We start from the raw sequence: 14,274 nt of genomic DNA, 5'->3' as shown, positions 1-14,274 counted from the left end.
AAAATTTTTGAAGTGTGATTTCTGGTTACAAGAAGTACAATTTTTGGGCCATGTTGTCAGTAAACATGGAATTAAAGTTGACCCCGCCAAGATCGAAGCCATTAGTAAATGGGAAACCCCGAAGACTCCAACACAAATTCGCCAATTCTTAGGTCTTGCTGGTTACTACCGAAGATTCATTCAAGATTTCTCTAGAATCGCCAAACCCTTAACTTCATTGACTCAAAAGGGAAAGAAGTATGATTGGTCCACGAAACAGGAATCCTCATTCCAGTTATTAAAGAAGAAGTTAACGTCTGCACCCATTTTGTCATTACCAGAAGGAAATGATGATTTCGTGATCTATTGTGACGCTTCGCGCCAAGGTTTAGGATGTGTATTAATGCAACGCACAAAAGTTATCGCATATGCCTCACGACAACTAAAAATTCATGAAAAGAACTATACGACACACGATTTGGAACTTGGAGCTGTAGTTTTTGCACTCAAAATATGGAGACACTATCTATATGGCACCAAGTGTACAGTGTACACCGACCATAAGAGTCTTCAGCATATTTTTGATCAAAAACAACTCAATATGAGGCAACGTCGCTGGGTAGAGTTGTTAAACAATTACGATTGTGAAATCCGTTACCACCCCGGAAAGGCTAATGTGGTAGCTGATGCCCTAAGTCGAAAAGAAAGAGTAAAACCTCTTAGGGTCCGAGCTTTGAATATTACAATTCATACTGATCTCACAAAGCAAATTCAAGCAGCACAGTTAGAGGCTTTAAAAGAAGAAAATGAAAAAGGCGAAATGAGCAGAGGGTTAGAAAAACAGCTTGAAGAAAAAGCCGATGGAACCCTGTATTTTGCTGATAGGATATGGGTACCAAAACATGGTAATCTAAGGCAACTAGTACTGGATGAAGCACACAAAACGAGGTACTCAATTCACCCAGTAAATGGGAAAATGTACCACGATCTCAAGAAGTTTTATTGGTGGCCTAATATGAAGACAGAAATTGCTACTTATGTAAGCAAATGTTTGACGTGTGCAAAGGTCAAAGCTGAGCACCAAAAGCCGTCAGGATTACTGCAACAACCAGAAATTCCGCAGTGGAAATGGGAAAGAATAACCATGGATTTCATTACGAAATTGCCAAGGACTACAAGTAGTCATGATACTATTTGGGTGATAGTTGATCGGCTAACTAAATCAGCTCACTTTCTACCAATAAAGGAGACAGACAGTATGGAGAAATTAGCACGCCTATATTTGAAGGAAGTAGTTTCCAGGCATGGTGTACCTATCTCCATCATATCTGATCGTGACACTCGATTCACATCACGTTTCTGGCAGTCATTACAAAAAGCATTGGGAACTCGATTAGATATGAGCACCGCTTATCACCCACAGACAGATGGTCAAAGTGAAAGAACAATACAAACATTGGAAGACATGTTACGGGCATGCGTGATTGACTTCGGAACCAGTTGGGATCGACACTTACCGTTGGCAGAATTTTCATACAATAACATCTATCATACGAGCATCAACGCAGCGCCATTTGAAGCACTTTACGGTAGAAAGTGCAGATCTCCTATCTGTTGGAGTGAAGTAGGAGAAAGACAACTTACTGGACCAGAAATTATTCATGAAACCACCGAAAAGATCATTCAAATACAACAGCGATTGAAAACGGCCATGAGTCGCCAAAAGAGTTATGCTGATGTAAGAAGAAAACCGCTAGAATTTCAAGTGGGCGACAAAGTCATGTTGAAAGTGTCACCCTGGAAAGGCGTTGTACGATTCGGTAAATGAGGAAAGCTAAGTCCCAGGTACGTAGGACCCTTTGAAATCACCGAAAGAATTGGAGCAGTTGCTTATCGATTAAGGCTACCACAAGAACTTAGTAGTGTTTACGACACATTTCACGTGTCAAATTTGAAGAAATGTTTAGCTGAAGAGGATGTCATAATTCCTCTTGACGAAATACGAATCAATGATAAACTCCATTTTGTCGAAGAACCTGTTGAAATCATGGACCGTGAGGTCAAACAATTAAAACAAAGCAAAATACCGATAGTTAGAGTTCGTTGGAACGCTAGACGAGGACCCGAGTTTACTTGGGAACGTGAGGATCAAATGAAGCAAAAGTATCCACATTTGTTCACTGATATCGCTCATGAAACAGGTACTACTCAAAATTTCGGGACGAAATTTTATTTAACGGGGAGGTACTGTAATGATCCAGAAAATTCCACATTAATATATATATATATATATATATATATATATATATATATATATATATATATATATATATATATAACGATTTAAATAAATAATGTAATTATATATTTTATATAAGTAACTCGATATATATATCATTGAAAATGGCAAGATTGTATTTGGACAAAAATTTGGGACTTTCTATTTTTCACTTTTGATAAACATGCATATCTATATAAATTCGAAATTAGACGAGGACAAAATTTAATGTAGCTAGACATTTGATCATGCAAGCTGATGTGTGTGTATATAATTAGTCTCATTTAAATTTTGTTAAATATAAAATAAAGATTTCTAATGAGCAACAAAAGACTACAACATTTCGTATCAAGATTTCAAGTTAAAATGATGAAAATCACTAAACCTGCGTACTTTCACGAGAAAAATCATAATTAAATCATACTGACTCGAAAAAGGGTGATTCCGATGTCCAGACGTCCGTAACTCAAAAATCTACAACTTTCATGAAGACACCATATGCGGACCGCGTACCTATCTACGCGAAACACGTAATGTTTGTCGACATAAAAAGTTTGTCGACATAAAAAGTGATGGCGGCTTTAATTATTATATTATTATTTAAATAAAATATGCATGATAGGATCGAAGTTTTTCATCTATAAATTGAGAATTTGTTCTTGCTTTTAAACTACACATGCATATATACTTTTACATATTTTGATGTTATATTTTTATAAGTGGTAATATATTGAAAAGAGGTTATGAACGAGTATTTTTAATTCGGGTTTCAAACCGTTTTAAACTAAAGAAATATTGGGTATTGTTTGGGGTATTGTTCTTGAATCCAAGACCAACCATACAGTCGTCTACCATCATTACGTCTACGCAATTTGCCTACAATATTGAGTCTCAATATTGAACTGTGAGTTATAGTCTCCCTTTTTAAATACTTTAAATATTTTTGGGCTGAGAATACATGCAATTTATTTTAAACGCAATAAGACACAAGTACATACAAAATTCTACACTGAGTTAAACCGAAAATCCCTTAGCTTTGGTAACTAGTAGCTGCCAGTACATAGGATATGGACTGGTGGGCGCGAATAATTGTATATGGATCCATAGGGCTTGACATCTCCGTCCGAGCTAGAGCGCTAGCCTTTTAACGGACGTATGTTATTTGAGTTTAAGACACGTTGGTTTGCGTGTATTAAAACGAATGGGGTAATTATCACTATAGCGTTAAGTTTAGTTACCAGGGTGCTTTGTTACGTAGAATCTATTGATAAACTTTTGATGAAATCTTGTGGTCTATCTTTATACATGTTTATGACTCGAGCAATTAAACCTATAACTCACCAACATTCGTGTTGACTTTTTAGCATGTTTTATTCTCAGGTCCTTAGAATGCTTCCGCTGTGATGTGCTTGTTGCCTGCATGGAGTCTCTCATGCTTTGTACAAAGTTTATTGCATTCAAAATAAAACTGCGTTGTGTAATAAATAATTGGACTGTGATGTCAACCTGTAAATTAAAGACTTATGTATTTTGGGGTTTTGCTTATACCTAAGCACTCGCCCACATGTTTATAACTTTCTATGTTTAGAAAGTCACTTATTTTAATGAATGCAATATTTTATCAAAACGTATCATATAGAGGTCAAAACCTCACTTTGGAATCAATGATTAACGTGCCGCGTCAATAGCGATTTTGACGGGTCGTTACAATCAACGTCATACGCACCATATATACCAAGGAGTACCAATAACAATAATCGATGAAGTATTGATTCATAACTCCATTGGAAAAATATTCTACGGCGACTATGTAATCTCTAAAGTCTTAGAGATTATCTATTCTAGCCTTAACCATAAATCAGATGAGTAGAAACCCTGCGTGATTTACAAACGATACATGTTACATAAGCATTAACAGCATTACCGTCAGCATCACCAGCACTAGCAATACCGTCAGCATCACCAGCACTAACAGTACCGCCGTCATCACCAACAGTATCACCGGCACCAGCAACGCCTGCAACACCACAAATTCTGTAAACTCTATAACCACCTCAGATACTGACACCACCATCACTAATGGATATATTGTAATAACGAGTCATGAAGTATTAACTCATTCCATCTGAAGAATTTATATGTATATTTTTTATATATAAATTTTTAAACCATAATATATCTTTTCGTACTAAGCTATTACATGTGAATTTAAAGAGTAGATAATACTCGGCAAATTCTAATCACTAATATGCTATGATGTACATGCTTCGTTAACAACTTAACAATCGTTAAACTCTGCTTCAACTCAATATATTCCATTTCATAATAAACCAAGTGTATTATTCAAATACATGTTCAATTTTACACTTTCATTTTTGATGTATTCAAAAACATCATTCGTGTCTTACGAAGTTCACAAGAATCCCACAAACACCAACATCATTCATCGACAAATAACGAATTATTGATTCATAATTTCATTTACATTGAAGAGATAATCCTTGAAGATTACGAAAGTTCTAAAGTTTTAGAAGTTATTCATTTCTAGATCCAGCCAAAAATAAAATGAGTTTAATATTATATTAACTCATCAAATCTGTATTACATCTGTAGAAAATATACATATCTTCATAAAGATTGTAATAAAAATTCTCTGGTACAAAATATTACTTGTGAAACTTTTAACGGGTAGGTAATACCCGAGAGATATATAAATTCACAATTAATATGTTACATTTTTCGATTCTGATTCAGCAAATCATCAACTATACTCGCTACTTTCAGAACGATATACATTCTTTCATAGAAATCATAACAACTAACCGCATTCAAATTTGATTACATATTCTGATTTTGACATAACAGAATCCAAGACAAAACTTTAACCGGTGACATCACTCTTAAATCCCTACATCTTTCAAAGCTATAATTTGACTTCAAAACTGTAATAGAACATCACTTCTATTCATAAAACCCAGAAAAATATTCGTATCATTCAAAATTCCAGAACATCATATGTATATTGATGATTACAATTTGCATTCAAACTCTTCACGATTCTTGAAAACCCCCGGAACCTAAGTAGAAGTTTAACACAAATCTATGATCCATTGGCGTTGTTATTACCGAAAATAACTTTATAGTCCCTCTCCAAAGTAGCCAATTTTGTCACACCTCCAGCAAATCAACTTTGATTTTTTATTCGAATAAGCCTTATTATAACTTTGATATATACGTTTACCCCTTCGTTGTCATTACCGGGGAACCGTTTATATCCCACCACATTAGCAGCAAACTCACCAACAACTTTATTGATCTTTGACTTTCTGAAAAATCATTATATTTATCGAAACCCTATCATGTGCTCATCCGCATTTTGTAAAGATAATTTCCATACCAAATACCGGGAATCATCAATCACTATTTCGAATCTCGCAGCGTTTCTACATCAACAGTTATATGTATACATATAACGTTTATCTCCTAGAATTATGATTTTCAATCCCGAAATTTTGAAAAGCAACCAGTCTACGAATCAATACTCTGAATTTTGAAAAAAGCTGAATGAAGCAGCAAAAACTGTAGACAACCTTAACAGCCAAAAGTTTAATGATAAAGAATAATGTGTTGGCAAAACTCAGAAAAAGAGAAGGTTTGGAACTGGAAAACGGATTGAGCAAACTATGAAGAAGGCTGTGGACAAATCACAAAGACTAAACCGGCCTTCAAAGAATCCAAATGATTCAGTGTCTGATGAAGTCATTAACGAATACCTTGCTCCTAACTCTAAATCTTTATGGACAAATCTTCTTCATCATCCTTCGATATTAGAAATTCAAAGATATCATCGTATCTTTCATTATAAATATCCTTGATACTTCTGAAGATATTTTCATAACTATTCTTATCTGAAATCATTTATCTCTTCGCGCTATCAGTGATACATAATAAAGGAAACTGTTTTAGTTTCTAAATTCTAAAATAAAATAAAAATTTGAATTTAAAATATGAATGTTTTGAAGTAGTGTTGGGAATTGAAGCATGAGTTAGTATAATATAATGACACTTGATCAACGTGAATATATTACAGTAAGTCATGCTGAGTTTCTAAATGGAACGAGATGATTCACATATCATAATGTCATCATGTGCCATGTTACACGACTCTTACATTCTACTTAATCTCCAATTATATCGAGAACATATCTTCCTGATAGTTCTATCTTTTCTCTTATATTTTGGTAATTTAACCAATCAAGACCGTGCTATTACAATCTCTCTCTTAGAACATTAGTTATGTTCATTCGAAACTCCATACCCACGAATTCTGGACCATTACTTGTTTCACACAAAGACGAGAGGAGAAAACAAAAGCACAAAGCTTCGAAATATAAATGGGAGTATAAATCGCAGTAAATAGAAGAGATCATTAACCGTAAATGTCAATAATTATAGAAAGACAGATGCAAGGAAGGATTATGAAAACCACTACCCCAAAAGCGAAATAGAAGTAAATAGATTCCTCCGGTGGGAGTTGGAATAGAAGAATGATTGTTGTGGTAGTCAGAACGAGATCAAGGATCGGAACTGGATGAAGCATTTTAACAATCTTTTAGAAGTATGAAATGAGGAAGAAGATGTAGGAGTGGTGGAAATAATGAAACAGAAGAAGTTAATTTAAGGAGAAATATCCGACAGAGCAATCGAAACAAATTATTACATTTAACCAAAGAAGATCCTAATTTCCTTAATTACCGAAGAATCAAATCTTATATAGATTATAAAGATTTTCTTTAATCCAGAGATCGACCGTGTTTACGTCAAAAGATATGACGAAACTTTACCTTTCTCATCTCACTCTTTTATCATAACTTCACTCGTACTCTTCACAAAATTAAATTGTTTTATCCATATTACTCATTGATGATAAAACCCAAATTTCCAACTCATATGAGTCATGAAAACATACTTATTGTCAGTCATGACGATCCCAATAAAATTTCGGGACGAGATTTCTTTAACGGGTAGGTACTGTGACGACCCGAAAGTTTTCGACCAAATTTAAACTTAATCTTTATATGTTTCCGACACGATAAGCAAAGTCTGTAATGTTGAGTCTCAAAAATTTTGGAATTATATTCATGTAATCAATTACCCTTTGACTGTGCTCGACGATTCACGAACATTTATGTGTATATAGTTATATTAATTGAAAACATTAACAAAGTATTAGATGTATAATACTTTACATGAACGTATTTGTTTCAATATATGTTTAATATATTTATCGACGGAATTAAAAGATAATATCACAAGATTGAATTATCAGATACATTATGATATGATTACGGGTCTCTGTTATGAGGTCCACTATGATTTAAGAAATCTGTTCTTTTTATCAATATTCGGAAAATGGTAAAGTGATTTACAAGTAAGAACAAATGTGTCAATTAACAAAAAACTAGACAAAAGTTAGTGGAGATTTCTGCTTAATTTTCAAAACATGCTTTACAATAATAATATATATGTAAATGTATAAATATTACATATTTAATATATGTCATTATATATAAATATTATATAATATTACATAATTAATAATATGTAATTACAACTCAAAAATATAGTTGTTATAATGATATAGTTATTACTTTTATTTTTATTATTATTAATACTAATATCAATATTAGTATTATTTATATTATTATTATTATTACTGTTATAATTATAATTAATAAAATTCTAATAATTTTAGAGTTATCAAAATAAAGATTTTTAAATATAAAAGTTTGTATAAAATTGATATAAATTATAATTTAGTTGTGACTTAAATATTATTAGTTATTATTATTATTATTATTATTATTATTATTATTATTATTATTATTATTATTATTATTATTATTATTATTATTATTATTATTAAAAATTATCATTTTTATTATTATTATCATTATTTTACTTTTATCTTTACTATTATTATTAGCATTATTTGATGTTATTAATTATTTTTATCATTATGATTAGTATTATTTCTATTATTATTATCAGTATTTTTTTATTATTAATATATTATTAATCATTAATATTAATTACAATATATATAAAAACTATCATATAACGCGTGATTCTTATTTCCTATCAGTATCTTTTTTTCTGTCCTTGAAATTGTTATATGTCGAATCCTGTCCACAATTACAAACAAAATCAGTTAGGGATCGACCTCAGATTTATTTATTTATTTATTTATTTCCTATCTGCTTTATATTTTTTTTGTTTGATACTCCCTGGCTCGAATATTACCTGTCGACACAAATTGATTATATAACAATCGATTCTCATTTGCAATTGATCAACTCATTCGTTTTCTCCACCCTCTATATCCATTACACCACTTACAGCAATTAATTTCGAAATTTAAAACAGAAAAATAAAGAAAAAGCCGTGTACCTCTATTCTTGAGTTAATTTTTTTTAAAGGCTTGATTAGAATAAAATTTCAAAATGTAATAATGCAAAGTTGTTAGTAATCGTTCATATAAACTATCTGTAAAGTTACAGCCTCCAATCTTTCCAATCAAATCCGAATTTCGAAGTTAAAGTTCAATTTCAAAAATTAAAAGAATTTGTTCATCGCGAAATTCGAATTCAATTTGATGTTTTAGGATCAATTAAGGATTTAGAAAGTTTCTAGGAAGAAGTTTGAACCTATTTCATGTAGAAATCAATAGCTAAAACGATCTTAAATTCGAAAATCAATTTTTAGTCATAGTCGTGTTCTTCAGCCGCTGTTTAATTTTTTTTTTTTTTTTTTGTGTTCTGTTGATCCCAAATCACTCTTAACCAGGTCGTATCTGTTTTATATTGAAGTCCTAAACCGATCAATTAATTAGTTGTTATGATTTTTATCACTGGTCGATCGAATGATAGAAGAAGATAGAAACAGATAATATAAGTTATAAAAATTAATTGGGTAACTAAGACAGAAAAGAAGCAGCAGAGCAACGATTAGGGAGGTGTCGGGTGAACGAGAGGTCTCGGGTTCGAGCCCGGGCTGAGTCATTATTCTTTTTAAATGCCTATCACTATGAGGTAGTTTTTTTTATTATTTTCATTATTTCCTTATTATTATTATTATTGTTATTATTTTATTACTATTATTATTATTATTAATTATTATTATTGTTGTTATGTTAGTTATTATTATTAACAAAATGATTATTAATATAATTTATAATATTATCATTATTATTACTGGTATTATCATTTAAAAATTATTAGTATTATCATTACTAATATTATTATTATTATTATTAGTATTATTAGTATTGTATTATTATTGTTAGTATTATTATTATGATTTAAAGGAATTATTATTAAAATTATTATTACTATTGTTATCATAGTTACTATAATACAATTTAGTATTATTATCATTATTAATATCATTATTTTTATTAATATTATTATTATTATCACTTTTATCATTAATATTATATAATATCCTTATTATTTCTAATATTAGTAATATCATAATTAATAATTTCACAAACAAATGATCTCCATATAAAAATATATTTAACTTAACTATATTAATATTTATTCAAAATATATAAAATGAATATATTTAATTAAATATAGAAATACATAAGTTATTAATATAAAAATTATATCACTAATAATAATATATATATTTGTTCGATTACAATTATATGTGTTAATATATATATATATAAATGATATAGGTTCGTGAATCCAAGACCAACCCTGCATTGTTCAGTACCGTCGTATGCATATTTTTACTACAAAATATCGTATCGTGAGTTTCATTTGCTCCCTTTTTAAATGTTTTTGCAATATATATTTTTGAACTGAGAATACATGCGTTGTTTTTATAAATGTTTGATGAAATAGACACAAGTACTCGAAAATTACATTCTATGGTTGGATTATCGAAATCGGATATCACCCCTTTTAGCTTGGTAGCCTAAGAATTAGTTGGACGTTATAATTTCCTTCATATTGACGCGAATCCTAAAAATAGATCTATGGACCTTGACAAGTCCCATTCTAGAATTTGGAATGTTTTAGTACTTCCATCGATATATACTGATTGCGACGGCCGGTATATAGCATACTGATTGTGAATGAGCCTGTATGCGGAGGATATTCTATATGCATCCTGTTAGTTCGGTTATCAAGCATTCACCATATGAATGATTTTTATACACTTGCGAGTGTAAGGTTATTTATGAAAAATGAAATCTTGTGGTCTATTAAAATTATGAAAATGATCGATTATGATAAACTAATGAACTAACCTTTTGGTTAACACTTTTAAGCACGTTTATTCTCAGGTATGAAAGAAATCTTCCGCTGTGCATTTGCTCATTTTAAAGATATTACTTGGAGTCATTCATGGTATATTTCAAAAGACGTTGCATTCAGATTATTTGAGTTCAAAAAGTTTTTTGATAGATGAATGATGGATTAGTCAATTATATTTGGGAAACGTAATAATACCATCGGTATGCATATTTGTAAACTTTCATTGAAACGAAAGTTCGTCTTTTAAAAAAATGCAATATTTGTAAAATGTATCATATAGAGGTCAGAACCTCGCAATGTAATCAACTATTTTGAATCGTTTATAATCAATATAAACGTGACATTACATATTTACACTTGGAGGTGCTGCTATATCGTGAAAATCGTCTAAACAAACTATTATTGCTAGATCAACGATGGAATTAGAATTCATTGCTTTAAATAAAGCTGGTGAAGAGGCAGAATGGCTACGTAAATTCGGTTGAGGATATACCAAGATGGCGTAAGCCGGTGTCGGCCATATATATACATTGTAATAGCCAATCGGTGATTGGTAGAGCTCATATTATAATGTGTAATTGTATGAATAAACATATGAGACGTAGACATAATAAAGTATGAAAATTAATCTCTTCATAAATTATCACTATTGACTATGTGAAGTCAAAGGATAATGTCTGGATTCGCTGACAAAAGGCTTAAGCAGAGAGTTAGTATATCAGTTGTGCATGGGAATGGGACTGAAGCCCTTGAAATGCTAAGTTTATATGAAGGAAAACCTAACTTAGTTGACCAGAGATCCCAATATCTGAGTTCAATAGGACAACCTACTTGTATGAACTGGCGAAGTCCCTGTGGGGGAGTTAATTACTAAACTAGCAAACCCTACACCTTTAAAAGGGAGTTTACTAATTAGACTTCCTAGTCCATTCCTAAAAGTGACATGTTAGGGGATAAGCCCATGGTTTTTAATGATTCAACTGAAATAATTATGCGTGGTTAATCAGTAGCCATTCGGTGGTGAATCACCTATGTGAGAGAGAAGTGGGGTCGCTTTGAAGGGTATTGTTGAGGCACAATACTTGATAAGCTCTCGCAAAACCAGGCTAATGTTCATGACCATAACGAACATAACTATGAGGACTTGACGTTATCAGGGAGAGTCTTATGTGAAGCATATTGTCGCATACACAAACGGCAGACGAGTTCAAAGACATCACCGTCTACTCAAAGCTAGTAGACTAAGTGCATTTTCACAAGCGAAAGTTCTAATGATAACACCTACTTATCGTATGCAAGATTCAACTGCTGAAACTTAATTGAAATATTGTTGCTTCTGAGATCGATCTCCATTCATGTGGGGGACTATTGGAAAAATTGGTCAAAAAAGTGTGTTTTCACCAACTTTGGACACTAATTAATATATGATAAATTGATATGTATTAATAAACATTTAGTGGGTTTTGTAGTCCTTGACGAGGACTTTACAATGAACTAAAGTGTGTCCAAAATGAATTAAAGGTTAATGAGATATCGAATCTCAAAGTAGTTTGTTTGATGCAAGATCTAGAAGGTTTGACAATTGTCCCACATCGGAAGCGGGAGCAAACCTAAGGCTTTGATTTACACTATAAATAAAGGCTTATAGGGTTTGTAGAAAAACACACTAAAATTGTATAAGCATTCTTATACGTTCTGAGTTTCAGCCGCAACAAGGTCTCCCCATTCCGGTTACCTTTCAGGCAAGTGTTCAAGTCCGACAGTACGCTGCTTCAGACCGGTGTACCCTGAGAAGAGACAAAGAATATGTTTAAATGGAATTGTGTAAAACACAAGCCCGGTTCAACCTTTAATTGGGTTAGGTCATTCTATCTTTTCGTTCTTATTATGATTATTTATTATACATATCTTCTATCTGATTATTACGTTTGTGATAATATGTATAATTGTTTTAGTTTCGTATATATTTTACCTACAAAGATGTCTTCATTGAAAATTAACCCGTGATTATTTTGCGATCCATGAACTAGCTTGTTTATCCATTTTTATATGAACCTTACAACATTGTGTAACGGGAAGCAAGGCGTACTAAATTAACATATTTCGGCCCAACAATGAAATTTGCACTTTTTATCGGTTAAAAAGGCAATCGTATCTTCTCAAATAAATTATTATTAACATCTTAACATTAAATCATAGTTGTTCTTTTTTTTTATTAAAAAAAGCAAGTAGGATATATTATATTGAATTAAGGATCAAGTACAAAAACAACAAGTCAAAGAAAAACACCTACTTTGATCACGACTATGAACATGATATAACTCGAAGCATCACAATCCTAAGTACATGCTGCAGAGGTAGCAGCAGTAGCACAAAATGTGTATGCTAGAATCATATTAAATAGCATACAAACTAGGATTAGTTAACCAATCTTGCCAAGTAATCTTCTTGTCCTTTGCTCGATGTGCAATCCACTCAAAAGACTTTAGTTGAATCTCGTTTAAGGCTACCGGTGAATTCAACCCTTTTCCGTTAAAAACCGTTTGATTTCTATTTTTTCATATCAAATAACCACACGACCATTCCACCGCTTGCCACAATTTTACCCTAAATGGAGTCATCGATTGCCTTAATTTTCCTCAAAAGATCTCATTGATACTTAGATTCGACACGTTACCTAGATTCCACCATTTATATATTCTATCCCAAACTTCAAAAGCATGTTTACAAAAGAGCAATGAATGTTCTACCGATTCAAGATCATCATCACAAAGTGGGCAACGGACACTATGAAGCTCTATGAACCTTTTATCTAATTCAATCCTAACCGGTAGACGACGTTTCATTGCTTTCCAAACGAAAACCTCGAGTTTTTTTGGCACTAAGTTATTTCTCTCTGTTGCAATAGATGATGCATATGATCCAAACGATTCTTCATTTATCAATGCTGACAGCTTGCAAACATTAAAGACACCATTGGATGAAAGCGACCATTTCCATGAGTCTCTCCTATTGTTGTCGAAAGAAGATGAAGAAAGGAGACTGATTAAATCATCAAGCTCGCCTCGTGTACGTCCCCTGGGGTTGCTGCACCAGTTCCATCTCCATCCGAATTTTGCTTCGTTCCATTCAAGTCTAGATTTAACCGATACATTCTTATCTACCTCAAGACGATATAATCTGGCAAATCGTTCCTTTAAGGATATGTTCTCAATCCACTTGTCTTCTCAGAAAGCCGTATCATTGCCATCCCCAACAACTCTGATAAATAATTCCCGAAACTGTATGCCGCTATTATCTATGATATGACCTACATGAATAATGCTCGACCAAGTATTCCCCCAGAGGGAGTGATGTGAATCACGGACAGCAAAAAGACCCCCATTGGACCCGTATATGCTTTTTATAATTTTAACCCAAAAAGCCCCCGACTCGGTTTTGAAACGCCACCACCATTTCCCTATTAAAGCAAGGTTTTTATTATTAAGTGACCCAATATTTAACCCCCCATTCCCATACGGTGACATCACATTTTCCCATTTAACCCATGAGATGTTTTTACCCGATCCCGATCCGCCCCAAAAGTAATTTTTACTTATACATTCGAGTATTGTGATAGACTAGAATAATTTCTGACGATTCGCATAATATTCATTTAACTAAGGTATCACTTGAATTAATAACCCATTC

General features: G+C 32.2%; 1 protein-coding gene across 1 annotated transcript; it reads right to left on the bottom strand.

The window, feature by feature from the left end:
- Positions 1–4,115: 4,115 nt before the first annotated feature.
- On the bottom strand, positions 4,116–14,111 carry LOC139874512 (uncharacterized). Its single transcript, XM_071861938.1, has 4 exons — positions 13,899–14,111; positions 13,262–13,778; positions 4,209–4,274; positions 4,116–4,132 (listed from the first exon to the last, which is right to left on the bottom strand). The coding sequence occupies exons 1-4, from the start codon at positions 14,109–14,111 to the stop codon at positions 4,116–4,118; spliced, it is 813 nt and encodes a 270-aa protein (XP_071718039.1).
- Positions 14,112–14,274: the final 163 nt, after the last annotated feature.

The sequence above is a fragment of the Rutidosis leptorrhynchoides genome, chromosome 11 (genome assembly GCF_046630445.1).
Source record: "Rutidosis leptorrhynchoides isolate AG116_Rl617_1_P2 chromosome 11, CSIRO_AGI_Rlap_v1, whole genome shotgun sequence".
NCBI lineage: Eukaryota > Viridiplantae > Streptophyta > Magnoliopsida > Asterales > Asteraceae > Rutidosis > Rutidosis leptorrhynchoides.
Note: the sequence above shows the minus strand (reverse complement) of the source record. Positions and strands in the feature narration are given on the sequence as shown.

Excerpts from the sequence above, each read along its gene's own strand:
- LOC139874512 (XM_071861938.1), bottom strand. The coding sequence starts at position 14,111 with ATGTCACCGTATGGGAATGGGGGGTTAAATATTGGGTCACTTAATAAT. Across the intron at positions 13,779-13,898 it reads CTTGGTCGAGCATTATTCAT|GAACGATTTGCCAGATTATA; the intron begins GTAGGTCATATC and ends ATATCCTTAAAG. Across the intron at positions 4,275-13,261 it reads ATATAAATGGTGGAATCTAG|GCGTTGCTGGTGCCGGTGAT; the intron begins GTAACGTGTCGA and ends GTGGTGTTGCAG.